A 14,095-nucleotide genomic window follows, 5' to 3' on the forward strand; every position below is an offset into this window, starting at 1 on the left:
TGACACCTTGTGCCTCACACCATATTTCTCAAGGAGAGCTTGAAAGGTTCACTTTGCAAATTGTGAACCTCCATCACTAATCACAGCCCGGGGCACTCCAAACCTTGGGAAAATTACTCTTTTGAAGAGCTTGACCACGACCTTAGCATCATTAGTAGGAGATGCAACCGCTTCCACCCACTTTGACATGTAATCGACAGCCACTAGAATGAACTTGTTCCCAAAAGAGCCCGGGAAAGGCCCTATGAAATCGATGCCCCATACATCAAAAATTTCACGTTCAAGGATGTTGTTCAAAGGCATTTCATTCCTTTTCGAAATATTACCGATTCTTTGACACCGGTCACAAGCTTTCACCACACCCGACACATCTTTGAACATTGTTGGCCAAAAGAAACCGCATTTTAATATTTTTGCCAAGGTCTTGTTAGCACTCATATGTCCTCCACAAGGTGAGGAGTGACACATTGTGATAACATCTTCAATTTCATTATCTGGGACACACCTTCTAAAAAGGCCACCAACACCTTGTTTGAAAAGCAAGGGGTTATCCCAAAAGTATTGGCGAACATCATGGAGAAACTTCCTTTTTTGTTGATAAGAGAGGTCAGGAGGAAGAATAGAGCAAGACAAATAGTTTGCAATGTCTTCAAACCATGGTGCCGGTGCTTGGAGAATAGCAAATAGTTGATCATCCGGGAAAGAATCGTCGATTGGTAGTTATCAAGATCACCTACAAAGATAGGCAACCGTGAAAGATGATCGGCCACAACATTTTCGGCACCCTTGTTATCTGTAATCTCAATATCATAGTCTTGTAAGAGTAAGACCCACCGTATCAACCTTGGCTTCGGTTCTTTCTTTGACAAGAGGTACTTCAAGGCCAATTGGTCGGTGAAGACTATGACTTTAGACCCCAACAAGTAAGACCTAAACTTCTCGACTGCATGAACAAAGCTGTGGTAGTGTAATTCCTTTGTGCATCATCTAGTGTTTTGCTAGTGTAGTGGATAGCATGGAGCTTCTTATCCTTCCTTTATCCAAGAACGGACCCATTGTCATAATCTAAAGCATCACACATAAGCTCAAAAGGAAGCTCCCAATTAGGGGGTTGAATAATAGGAGCCGAAATCAATTCCTCCTTCAATCTATCAAATGCTAGCAAACATTCATTCGTAAACACAAAAGTGGCATCCTTTACCAACAATTGAGTGAGCGGATTTGCGATTTTTGAAAAATCCTTTATGAACCGGCGGTAAAAACCCGCGTGTCCAAGAAAGCTCCTTATCCCCTTCACATTTGTAGGGGGTAGGAGGCGCTCAATGACCTCAATTTTGGCACGATCAACTTCAATGCTCCTACTAGAAATCACATGACCAAGAACAATGCCCTCCTCTACCATGAAATGACATTTCTCCCAATTCAAAATTAAGTTCACCTCTTGACATCTTTTCAACACTTTAATCAAAATCGAAAGGCATATGTCAAAAGATGAACCAAAAACAGAAAAGTCATCCATAGATACTTCAATTGATGATTCAAGCATGTCGGAAAAAATAGACATCATACACCTTTAAAATGTGGAAGGTGCATTTCAAAGCCCAAATAGCATCCTTCGATAAGCAAAGGTGCCAAAAGGGCATGTGAATGTAGTCTCCTCTTGTTCCTCGGGTTGGATTGGGATTTGGAAGAATCCCGAGTATCCATCCAAGAAACAATAGTGACTATGTGATGCTAGTCTTTCCAAATTTTGATCAATGAAGGGGAGTGGGAAGTGGTCTTTCCTGGTGGACTTATTCAATTTCCGGTAACCAATACACATCCTCCACCTGGTGACCGACCTCGTAGAAATGGTCTCACCCTTATCATTCTTGATGAAGGTCATGCCTCCCTTTTTAGGCACAACTTGAACCGGGCTAACCCACTTATTATCGGAGATAGGATAGATTATGCCCGCTTCAAGAAGTTTTTAGACTTCTTTTTCAAAACTTCCTTCATATTTGGATTGAGCCTTCTTTGGTGCTCAATAGAGGAAGCATGATCATCATCAAGTAAAATCTTATGCATGCATATAGTAGGACTTATCTTCTTAATGTCATCAATTTTATACCCAATGACACCTCTATAGTCCCTTAAAACATCTAGAAGTTTCCCAAGAGAGGTGTCATCAAGCTTGGCATTGACAATAACGGGATAACTCTCACTATCATCAAGAAAAGCATATTTAAGTAAAGGAGGAAGGGGTTTAAGTTCAACCTTATGAGGAAGCGTAGTCCTCTCCTCTTTTACCTCCACATTAAGCACTTCCACTCTCATTTCGTTGTGGACTAAAGGTTGGTTGAGTAAAAGATCATACCCCCTTGCTTCTTCACCTTCCTCAACTAGGCCTCTCGTTAGGATAGCTTGTAGAGGATCTCCTTCAAACAAATTCTCTTGGAACTTCTCTAAGTCCCTTTCCAAAGTATCAACTCTATGAACTTCATCATACAGTGGCTTTTTCAATGCTTGTGGGAATGAAAATGATATTTTCTCATCTCCCACATTCAAGGTCAATCTTCCTTGCTTCATATCAATCACCACTCCCGCGGTGTTCAAAAACAGTATTCCCAAGATTAGGGGCACCGTAGTATCTTCTTCCATTTCCATTACCACAAAATCACATGGCACAAACACTCTTCCAAATTGAACCAGCACATCTTCAAGAATTCCCAAAGGTAGCCTAACCGTGCGGTCGGCCAATTGTAAGGACATTCTTGTTGGCTTCAAGTCTCCAACTTTCAAACTCTTAGCAATTAATTAGGAAAATCAAGCTCACACTTGCCCCAAGATCACATAAAGCATCCATAGCTTCCATATCTCCAATCTTCACCGGTATTTCAAAGCTACCCGGGTCACCAAGCTTTTGAGGAAGCTTGTTTTGGATGATTGCACTCACCTCCTTAGGAAGGGAGATGGTTGCACTCTCTTCAAGCCTACTCTTGTTGGATAGAAGATCCTTCAAAAACTTTGCATACATAGGCATTTGGGACATGGCATGATGAAAGGGGATGTCACGTGAAGTCCTCTCATGACTTCAAGAAAATTTGAAAACTTCTCATTCAATTTCTTTTCTACAATCCTATGAGGGAATGGAATTGGAGGCTTGTATACTTTCATTGGGGGCTTCTCTACTCTTTCCTCATCTCTCTCACTTTCTTTTGTGACTCCCTCGTCGTTCTATTGTTGCTTCTTTTTCTCAACATCAACTATTTCATTTTCAAAGTCATCCTCATTTCTCACCACAACTATCTCATCACCCTTTTGAGGCTCCTCTTCACTAACCTCTTCCCGATCTCAAAGTAATGGCCTTAGCTTGCTCCTTTGGGTTCACCACCGTTGAGCTTGGGAAGTGACCGCTAGGACTTGAGGATGAACTCCCAACTTGTTGTGCTTTTTGTGCCAATTGATTCTCAATTATCTTTGTTGTGTGCTTGAAGTAGTTGGATGTTCGCTTGCATATCCGCATTGCTTCTTCCTTGTTGTGCAATAAAGGTCTCTAGTGCGGCTTCAAGGCTAGACTTTTGAGGATGTGGTGGAACTGGCTGGTTATATTGTTGCCTTTGTTAGTCTTGGTTGGGATGGCGATATGGAGCTTGTCGGTTTTGAGAGTGAGGTTGGTGGTAGTGGTTTTGGGGTTGGTTTTGGCTTTGATTGTAGCTATTTTGTGGGGGCCCTTGGTTTTGTTGCTTCCATCCCGTACTTTGTTGGGGTTTCCAACCTTGATTGTAGGATTGGGGGAATGGCTCATTTCTTTGCCCAATTGCCGCCGCTTGCTCTTGGTTAGTTGAGTTGCAATAAGAGGACATATGATCATTTCCTCCACCAGTTTCACAAGACATGACTTGTTGTGAGGAAGAGCTTGGAGATGTAAGAGTGGCTTGATCTAGCTTATGAGCTAGCATGTCAAACTTTGATGCAATAAGGTCTATTGCACTAAGATTGTGGATTCCGGCCTTCTTTACTTGAGGTTGCCTTCTATCACCTCCATATACGTAGTGCTTAGCCACTTCTTCAATCATTTTGTATGCTTCATCCACCGATAGCTTTTTAAGGCTACCACCTACCCCGTTATCAAGATTGGCTCTTGAAGTAGGAGTAAGACCATCATAAAAGCTTTGAACAACGATCCATGATGTGAAACAATGGTGTGGGCATTTTCTAATGTAGTCCTTGAAACGCTCCCTAGCTTCATTCAAAGCCTCATCAATCTCTTGGTTGAAATTGGTGATTTTCCTCCTTAGTTCGGCGGTCTTTTCGAGTGGACAATACTTTCCAAGGAAAGCTCTAGTGACTTCATCCCATGTTGTCAATGATCCCTCTTCTATCGTTCTCAACCAATGCTTTGCCTTGTCGCGGAGGGAGAATCGAAACATGTGCATACGGATGAACTCTTCCGTAATGTTGTTTTTCTTGATGGTTGTGCACAATTCAAGAAAGTTGTCTAAATGAGCAAAAGGACACTAATGAGAACTCCCACCGAATTGATCACCTTGTATCATACGGATGAGTTGAGGCGATAGCTCAAAATTGTTTGCATTAGTGGTGGGGAGACGTATGCCACTCCGAAGTGTGAAGGCATTGGGGTGGTCATGATCTCGTAGCAATGGTGGAGGAGGATTATCATCACCCATGTTCTCTTCTTTGTTGGTTGAAAAGATTTCTTCCGAATCCGAATCCGAATAAACAATGGAGAACTCGGGTGTGCCTTGTAAAAGTCTCCTGACGTTTCTCAAAGTCCTATTTAGCTCCGGATCAACGGGAATAAGCGGTGCTTGCTTACTCTTCCGTGTCATGCAAAGTCAAACAAAGCTAAAAAAAACGTTAGCAATGACCTTCAAAAGATGAAAACACAAGTATATAAAAATAAATAAGAAAAATTATGATACAAAAATCCACACACTTAGACTCATTCAACAATAATACATTCAATGTGACTTTGCCTCCCCGGCAACGGCGCCAAAAATTTGATAGGCCGTCATCGAGCCTACCAAAGATTAAGTTCTATCTTGGTCCCACTAGCTAATAGCAAGGGTAAGAAAGGGTCGACCCAAGAGAGGCGTTGAATCAACCACCGAAATACTACCGCATAAATAAGCTAAATGAGGTCGAAGTTGGTTTGGTTTTGTGTAACAAGTACTAGTTCAAGTCAACCAAAGCTAGGAGGGAAATTAATAATATTTAGAGGATTCTAGGGCTCGGGTTATACCACTAAACTTCATCACAAATCACGATTAGCATGCACAAACAAGGTAAAATAAGGGATATAATAGGGGGAAATCATCTAAAGCACCCAACTACTCTCTCAAGCTAGAGGGATTACTTGAATCACGAATATAACCTACTCTCGTGGTTACAAAGCATAAAACAAGGGTTAAAGCATAATCACAATGACATAAACATTCCCTTGACTAGAAATTCCTATTCTCATGGCATTTCAAGTCAATCAAGCATAAGGGAGCTAACTCAAGTTCATCTCTCGATCCTTCATTGAGAAAGCTGGGATAATAGTTCTAGCAATGGCCATATACAAGAACTAAGCAATTAAACCACTTAAGCTCAACTAACTAACACCCAACAAGTACCAAATTAGCACATGCAACAAGTAATTAGTGACTACATTTAGGGTTTTACCCAAACCCTAGAAAATTAGACTACTCACAATCCATAGAGATTAAAGCAATTAAGGATTTCAAACAACTCATGAGCATAATTTAACTAAGAATGAAGATAATTAACAATCTAAACATACAAGAATCAAGCAAATAATTAACAACAAAGCAAGAAGAAATAGGGGAAAAGAGTGAGAAAAATATTACTGGAAGCTTGAACTTGAATAACAATGGTGGAACTTGTCTTCTACAATGATTGAGATTGAAAATTCCAAGCTAATAATTAAAATCTAACTAATGATTTGAGAGTATTTGTGTTTCTACAATTACAAACTAAGAGGAAGCACTGAAAACTTGGATGCCGTACAATTGAGCCAAGGGGGGGTATTTATATGACCCTTAAATAAAAAGGACGGAGAAAAAAAGAGTCGGGTACGGCTACTGGTGTGCACGGACGTGCCAGGGGTGGCACGGACGGCAGCCTTAGTGGCACGGACGTGCCACCCTAAGCACGGCCGTGCAGATTTAGGCAGTTGCATCTGCTTGGGCCAAGTGAGCTGCACGGTCGTGCAGGGCACGGACGTGCTGGCTGACTTGCACGGACGTGCTGAAGCCTTGCACGTCCGTGCCAAATCAGGCAGTAGCTTGGTTTGACTGGGACACTCCTGCACGGTCGTGCAGGACATAGCACAGCCGTATAGGGTCTTCTAAGGCCCTTCTCTTCACATTTTCTTCGGTTTAGCTCCATTGTCACGGCTTGTAACCTCGGTTTATCATCCATATGTCTCAAATGATCGTATTTGGACCTAAAATCTAAACAAAAACACTAATAACTTGTGTAGCAAGGGATACACAAAAATTGAACGAAAATAGGATGGAAGTGAACCAAAATGCCAATATATCGAGTAAACAAGGCTCAAAATCACCCTAAAATCATATTAAATAACAAGTTATCACCCATTTACTACTTTGGGCTATATAATTAAGTTTGATTTAACTTTTATTTAAGTTGCAATAAGGCTTAGAGGAGTTATACTAACTTCCTCTTTTACTAAGTCATAAGTTTATGTGGAGTAATTGTAATTCTTAATCGTTATTTTGTGACTACCCATTCAAATAGGCGTTACAAATAAGTGAATTAAGAATTAAAGTTTCATTTAGTTTTTGTAACCGTTGAATTAATGTCACGGTTTTAAGAGAATTTAAGTGGTAACTTTTTAGTTACCTTGCTGCCCATATTTCCTATAAATAGGGAGCTAATAAGACGAGAATGACAGCTTTTGGTCATTGATAAAAACCGAGTATTTTAGCATATTGCTTTTAGTTTGTATCGAGTTAAAGTGTTTCCTTATAGCTTTGAGTTTGTTCTTGAGTTATAAGATTAGGGTGAACTTTGAATGTATCTTGAGTTCTTTCCTATGATCCCAAAACTTTGAGTGTGTTCGTGAGTTATCTATCTCATTTCGTGAGTTTTCTATTGTAATTCGAGAGTAACCCGTTTTAAAAGTTTGAATCCATCAACCTATATTCGGATGGGTGTATTTAGACTTACATCATCTGGTATCAGAGCTTTGGCATCGGTTTATTGAATAAAAACGAGTATTTGGTGGTTTAGAAAAACGCTGGAATTCGATCAGTTTTTCCTGTCAATTGTGGGACGATATCTTGGTTGTCTGGAAGCCAAATTGAGTAATTCTTTTTTTAAATTTGCTATTAAACTTGGCAGATTTCCGAAGACAACGCAAAAAGGAAGCCGTTTCAGCATATTAGATTTCAATCAAGGATTACTCCTTCATCCGGAAAGCTTTTGAGGAGTTTCTTTGTTTTGAAATTGATTGTTTTAATCTGAATTTTTTGAATCTTCAAACCTTTGAGAGTCTTAAGGGACTTTCGTATTTGTTTTTGCTTTTTGTTTTCAGAAATATTTTATCATTTGTAATTTTAATTGTCTAGCCAAAATAGTGAAAAAAAATGACTGGTGGAGAGGAGCTTGCTAGAATGTTACAAGCAATCACTGAAAAATTGGAGAATTTAGAGAAAAAAAACAAAAGAAAGTGAGGAAGAAAAGGCTAGACAAAACACAAGGATGGATACTATGTTTGACATGCTTTTACAAGCCCATAGAAAATTGAATGAGTTGGAAAATGAGGATGTGGGTGGTAACAATCTTAGGCAGTTTGATGAAGATAGGGGACTTAAGATTGACTTACCTGAATTTTATGGGGGGCATGATAGCGAGGCCTTTTTTGATTGGGTTAGGCAAATTGAAACCGCATTTGAGTATAAGGGGTTCGATGACAACAAAAGATTCAAATTGGTTGTCCTTAAACTCACTAAATTTGCTGCCCTATGGTATGAAAACATCAAGGCAAATAGAATGAGAGAGGGAAAAGAAAAAACTTAACTCATAGGAGAAGTTGAAAAAGAAAATAAGGGATAAATGGGTAAATAGGGAGTATGAACAAGAACAATACCTAAAATTGACCCACCTTTCCCAAGAAGACATGAGTGTAGGAGATTACATTAAGGAGTTTGAGAAGTTGTGTTTAATTTGTGACTTGCAAGAGAAAGAGACCTTCAAAATCGCTCGTTTTGTAAAAGGTCTTTCAAAAAGTATTTGTCAAAAGATGGAAGTGACTCACTACACCACCTTTAGTGATGTTTGCAAATTGGCTTTTCGTCACAAAACTCAATTAAAAGAAGAGAGACCCAAAACCTCTTCTTTTGAAAGCCCTATGAAATTTTCTCCTACTTACTCAAAGGGGAGTACGTTTCAAAATAAAACAGGTGGTTCCTTTCAAAATAAGTCTTCCTCTTCTAGTTCTAAGTTTGATAAGGGGAAAGAAAAGGTCGTAATCACACCTGGTGAACTTGCTACTAGGAGAAAGTGTTTCAAATGTCATGATAGAGGACATATAGCTTCTGAGTGTCCAAGCAAGAATGTGTTGACTGCCTCACAATGTGCAATACTTGACGAAGAAGAAAAATTCTATAATTTTGTTGCACAAGAGGAAAATGAAGAGTTTGATTAAAAGTATGATGAGGATATACCTCCGGAGAATGAAATGAATATGATGGTGGTTCGAAAGATTATGTTTAGTGAGACTGAATCAATGAAAGGCAACGAAACAACTTGTTCCATACTAAATGCAAGATAGGTGAGAAGACTTGTAATGTAATTGTTGATGGAGGTGCACAAACCGATGTAATCTCTTCTGATGCCGTAAGTAAGTTGAAGCTTACTACTAGAGATCATGATGAGCCTTACAAGTTGAATTGGTTGAATGATGGATGGGAATTAGAGTGAAGAAACAAGCTTTGGTGACCTATTCCATCGGCGGCTTTAAAGACGAGAGGTGGTGTGACATATTGCCAATGGATGCGTGTCATTTATTGCTTGGAAGACCGTGGCAATTTGATCATATTTCAAAGCATAAAGGTAAATCTAATGTGTATATTGTAACTACTACATATGGTAGAAAAGTTAGATTATTGCCTTTACCTCCTAAAACTGCTAAGAAAGAAAAGGAGAAAAGCAACTATCTTGTAACTTTTAATGAATTTGAGAAAATAGTGGTAAAGAATGGGGGAGGGTATGCTTTGGTTGTGAGGACCAAAGATGATCTTGGTACTACTTGTAATAACTCATCCGCACTAAATGAGTTGTTAGAAGAGTACACATATGTGTTTCCCGATTACTTGCCTAATGGCCTCCCACCTATAAGGGGCATTGAGCACGCCATTGACTTGATTCCTGGAGCAGCTTTACCTAACAAGGCTGCCTATAGGTGTAATCCGGAGGAGAGTAAGGAACTTGAGAGGCAAGTGAATGAATTAATTGAGAGAGGCTATATGAGGGAGAGCCTTAGTCCTTGCGCCGTTCCGGCACTCTTAGTACCAAAGAAAGATGGTACTTGGAGAATGTGTGTTGATAGTCGTTCCATTAACAACATAACGGTCAAATACCGTTTCCCTATGCCTCGTTTGCAAGATATGCTAGATTAGTTGAACGGTGCCTTAATCTTTTCCAAAATTGACTTAAGGAGTGGCTACCATCAAATGAGAATTCGAGAGGGGGATGAGTGGAAAACGGCTTTCAAAACAAAGCAACGATTGTATAAGTGGTTAGTAATGCCATTTGGGCTTTGCAACGCCCCAAGCTCCTTCATGAGATTGATTAATGAAGTCCTCTGTCCTTTTCTTAATCATTTTATTGTTGTTTACTTAGATGATATTCTTGTATATAGCAAAAACAATGAAGATTATGTAGTTCATTTGAAGAGGTTGTTTGAAAAATTGAGGGAGGTGAAGTTGTATGGTAAGCTTGAGAAATGTGTATTCATGACTCATAGTCTCGTATTCTTAGGATACATTGTAACTGGAGAGGGGTTACATGTAGATCCGGAAAAAGTGCACACGGATCAATCTTGGTTGACTCCAACCAATGTTCACGAAATTAGGAGTTTTCATGGCCTAGCTAGCCTCATTCTATAGGCGGTTTATAAAAAACTTCTCAACCATCATGGCTCATATGACAGAGTTTTCAAAGAAAGGTGATTTTGAATGGAATGAAGCGGCACAAAAGGCCTTTGAGAAGGTCAAATATCTTCTTTGCAATGCTCCTATACTTGTGCTACCTGATTTCAACAAAGTGTTTGAGGTGTAGTGTGATACAAGTGGGATTGGGATAGGTGCTATTTTGATTCAAGAGAAGAAGCTTGTGAGTTACTTTAGTGAGAAGTTGAATGGGGCAAAGTTGAACTATTCAACTTATGACCATGAGCTCTATACCATAGTTAGAGCACTTGATCATTGGTCTCACTACCATAGACCAAAGCCATTCGTTCTTCATTCCGATCACGAGGCTCTAAAGTTCATACATGGGCAACAAAAGCCCAACAAACGGCATGCTAAATGGGTGGAGTTTCTCCAATCATTTACTTTTAGTTCTAAATACAAAGATGGCAAGAGTAATGTGGTGGCTGATGCATTGTCTCGTCGAAGCTACTTGCTTTCCATGGTGGATGCTAAGGACTGTTACAAGGATGATCCGGACTTTGCTAGCGAGATAGAGAGTCTTACCAAGGATTTTGTGTGGCAAAATGGTTACCTCTTTAAAGGTAACAAGTTGTGTGTTCCGAAGAATGGAGTACGGGAATTGTTGGTGCGGGAAGTCCACAGCGGGAGTTTGGCCAGACATTTTGGAATTCAAAAGACTCTTGATATTCTAGGTGAACACTTGTAGTGACCTAGAACGATCAAAGATGTGACTCATGTGGTTGAGAGATGTGCTACTTGTCAAAAGGCTAAGGGACACTTCACTAAAGGTCTCTACACTCCATTGCCGGTCCCAAATGCTCCATGGGAAAGTGTTAGTTTGGATTTCATTGTGGAGTTGCCACGAACGCAAAGGGGAATGGATAGCATCATGGTAGTAGTAGATAGATCCTCTAAGATGGAACATTTTGTAGCTTGTAATCAAACTGATGATGTAGTGAAAGTGGCTGAGCTGTACTTCAAGGAAATTGTCAAACTCCATGGCATTCCTCGAAGTATAGTATCTGATAGGGACTCCAAATTCCTTAGTCACTTTTGGAGGACGGTATGGAAGCTTATGGGTACCAAGTTGCTATTTAGTACCTCTCATCATCCCCAAACTGATGGGCGAACGGAGGTTAAATTACTAATAGAACTTTAGGTACTTTGTTGCGTGGTCTAGTAAGCAAAACGCAGAAAGATTGGGACATTAAACTAGCCCATGCGAAATTTGCTTACAATAGGGGTCATTCATTAACTACTTCACGTTCTCTTTTCGAAGTAGTTTATGGCATGAATCCTTTTGCTCCTATTGATCTCATTCCTTTACCTAAGGGGGAAATAATGGAAAAAGATGCTAAGAAAAGAGTGGAAACTTTCCAAAAAACTTGTGAGCAAGTGAAGAAAAGAATTGGGGAGACGAATAATAAATACCAAGAGCGTGCCAATAAAAACCGCAAACAACCTATTTTTCAACAAGAGGACTTGGTGTGGTTACATTTAAGGAAAGAACGATTTCCTAAGTTACGTAAAAACAAGCTCATGCCTCGTTCAGATGGCCCTTACAAAGTTCTTGAGAGGATCAATGATAGTGCTTACAAAATTGAGCTTCCCGATGAGCTTATGGGTGTGAGTGCTACTTTCAATGTTAAGGACTTATCTCCTTACTTGGATGATGCAAGTTTGAGGTCAAACTTTTCTCTAGAAGAGGAGAATGATCCAAGATCAAGAAGCCCACTTAGAAGCTCGATGGATCAAGAACCGGTTGCCCTTGTGTTAGAAATTCTTGGATTTAGTCCATTTGCTCTCAAGCCCAAATTTTTTGCTCACTCTGGAGATCACTTGAAGCCCACAAAGGAGTGTTATCTATGTGTGCATGACCCATTTACTACTTTGGGCTATATAATTACATTTGATTTAACTTTTATTTAAGTTGCAATAAGGCTTAGAGGAGTTATACTTACTTCCTCTTTTACTAAGTCGTAAGTTTATGTGTGATTAGGAGTAATTGTAATTCTTAATTGTTGTTTTGTGACTACCCATTCAAATAGTTGTTACAAAGAAGTGAATTAAGAGTTAGAGTTTCATTTTGTTTTGTAACCGTTGAATTAATGTCACTGTTTTAAGAGAAGTTAAGTGGTAACTTGCTGCCCATATTTCCTATAAATAGGGAGCTAATAAGAAGAGAATGACAGCTTTTGATCATTGATAAAAACCGAGTGTTTTAGCATTTTCCTTTGAATTTGTCTCGAGTTAAAGTGTTTCCTTATAGCTTTGAGTTTGTTCTTGAGTTATAAGATTAGGGTGAACTTTGAGTGTGTCTTGAGTTCTTGCCTAAGATCCCAAAACTTTGAGTGTGTACTAGAGTTTTGGTTATCTATCCCGTTTCGTGAGTTTTCTAGTGTAATTCGTGAGTAACCCGTTTTTAAAAGTTTGAATCCATCAACCTATATTCGGGTGGGTGTATTTAGACTTACATCACTCAGCCCTACAATAATCCAGCCACGCCCCCTCCTAACCCTAAAAATGGCCAACCAACCCACCCCGGCCCCACCCCCCTCTATTCCCCCCACCAATTCTAATATATATCGTTATAGAGGCTAGTAGTAAACATTTATTAAACATTTACTACTTTAGTTACTTTTTCCAAATACTTGAATTCTCTCTTCGTGTTTGAATAAGTGTTGCACTTTTTTGGCAAAATACTACATTTTAATATTATATCTTTCACTTTTTTTAGCCCTCACCCAAACCCACTACTACTTTTTTAATTACTTTTTTTGTCTCACATTCATTGGTTCTCCCTCTGTATTTTTTAAATGCATCACTTAACTTTTATGGTGTTTTTATAAATGCATCACTTCCTTATTTGGTAACTTTATACTATATTTAATTATTTCTATGTCTTACTTTAAACCCCACTTAAATTACTTTATCATTTCTCTCTCCACCAAAGTCCCCACTTATATAATAATATACACTCTTCCTCACATACATTCTCTTACATGGTCCCCATCTTACTTTCACTAAAACTATTCACCCGTACCCACTCATAAGGTAATATTACACTCCTAAAAGTCCGTGCATCACCAAGCGATGTAAATAAAAAAACGGAGAGAGTACTTTTGAATAAATTTTTAATCAATTAGATTTTTTTAATACTCTAACTACTTTACTTCCCTCTTATTTTATTTAAGTCAATTAAATTGTCTGAAACTAGCGTAATACTTATTATTAAAACACGGAGGGAATACATATGACTTTATAATATGAACACGTTTTATTCACTTTGTTCCAAAGAACTAGAATGATTTGCGAATCACTTCATCATATCCTAAATGTATTGTGAAAATACTTGTCTTCTATTCTAAAGAATTTTTTTTTTTAATTTGGATTAACAGTTGCCACATATGTAAATAAATCTAAGAGTAATCATTTGTATAGAACAATATATACAACTTGTTCTACCCAGCATTCTGACCGATCAAAGGTAATCTGTGACGTGGTTTCTCAACGTACGAAAGGTTTGAAGTAGTCAAGTAGCGAATGTATCTTGAAAAAACTTCCCCTACTATGACCTTAGCTTTATCAGCATGCCATACAGCATAATCACACATTTCTTTCCGACTAGAACAGATCGAATTCATTTACGTTACAAATTTTTGACACCACCCTAGTCAGAAACAGATCCAATTTTTAAAATTGACAAGTGATTATTTGTATAGGAGGTTGTAAGCTGGAAGATCTTGTACTCTTTGCATATCATCCAAAGACAACTCTCTCTCCAATTGTGTTCGTGTTGCTTGTAAAACATCCTGCAAAAATGGGCAACAAATGCATAATTTGAAGGAAGCTAAAAAATGGTGATAGATTATAGGAAAATTTGTCATAAACAACCTTTTAAAGTACCC

General features: G+C 38.8%; 2 protein-coding genes and 1 non-coding gene across 3 annotated transcripts in view; 2 read left to right on the plus strand and 1 right to left on the minus strand.

The window, feature by feature from the left end:
* Positions 1 to 4,176: 4,176 nt before the first annotated feature.
* On the plus strand, positions 4,177 to 4,283 carry LOC145621818 (small nucleolar RNA R71). The gene has a single exon (XR_014108613.1). It is a non-coding gene; the product is annotated as a small nucleolar RNA R71 (small nucleolar RNA).
* Positions 4,284 to 8,939: 4,656 nt separating this feature from the next.
* On the plus strand, positions 8,940 to 10,893 carry LOC145619679 (uncharacterized). Its single transcript, XM_081674381.1, has 3 exons — positions 8,940 to 9,558; positions 9,877 to 10,004; positions 10,315 to 10,893. Exons 1-3 carry the CDS (start codon positions 8,940 to 8,942, stop codon positions 10,891 to 10,893), a joined length of 1,326 nt encoding a protein of 441 aa, XP_081530507.1.
* Positions 10,894 to 13,897: 3,004 nt separating this feature from the next.
* LOC145620518 (uncharacterized) overlaps positions 13,898 to 14,095 on the minus strand; it is a 42,656-nt gene continuing 42,458 nt past the window's right edge. The window contains exon 8 of the mRNA XM_081675204.1: positions 13,898 to 13,999. Coding sequence (XP_081531330.1) covers positions 13,898 to 13,999 — 102 coding nt within the window. The remainder of the gene's footprint in view (positions 14,000 to 14,095) is intronic.

This window comes from Chenopodium album, chromosome 27 (genome assembly GCF_948465745.1).
Source record: "Chenopodium album chromosome 27, dcCheAlbu1.1, whole genome shotgun sequence".
NCBI classification, from domain to species: domain Eukaryota; kingdom Viridiplantae; phylum Streptophyta; class Magnoliopsida; order Caryophyllales; family Amaranthaceae; genus Chenopodium; species Chenopodium album.

Excerpts from the sequence above, each read along its gene's own strand:
- LOC145619679 (XM_081674381.1), top strand. The coding sequence starts at position 8,940 with ATGGGAATTAGAGTGAAGAAACAAGCTTTGGTGACCTATTCCATCGGC. Across the intron at positions 9,559-9,876 it reads CTTAGTACCAAAGAAAGATG|ATGATATTCTTGTATATAGC; the intron begins GTACTTGGAGAA and ends TTGTTTACTTAG. Across the intron at positions 10,005-10,314 it reads TATTCATGACTCATAGTCTC|TGTGATACAAGTGGGATTGG; the intron begins GTATTCTTAGGA and ends TTTGAGGTGTAG.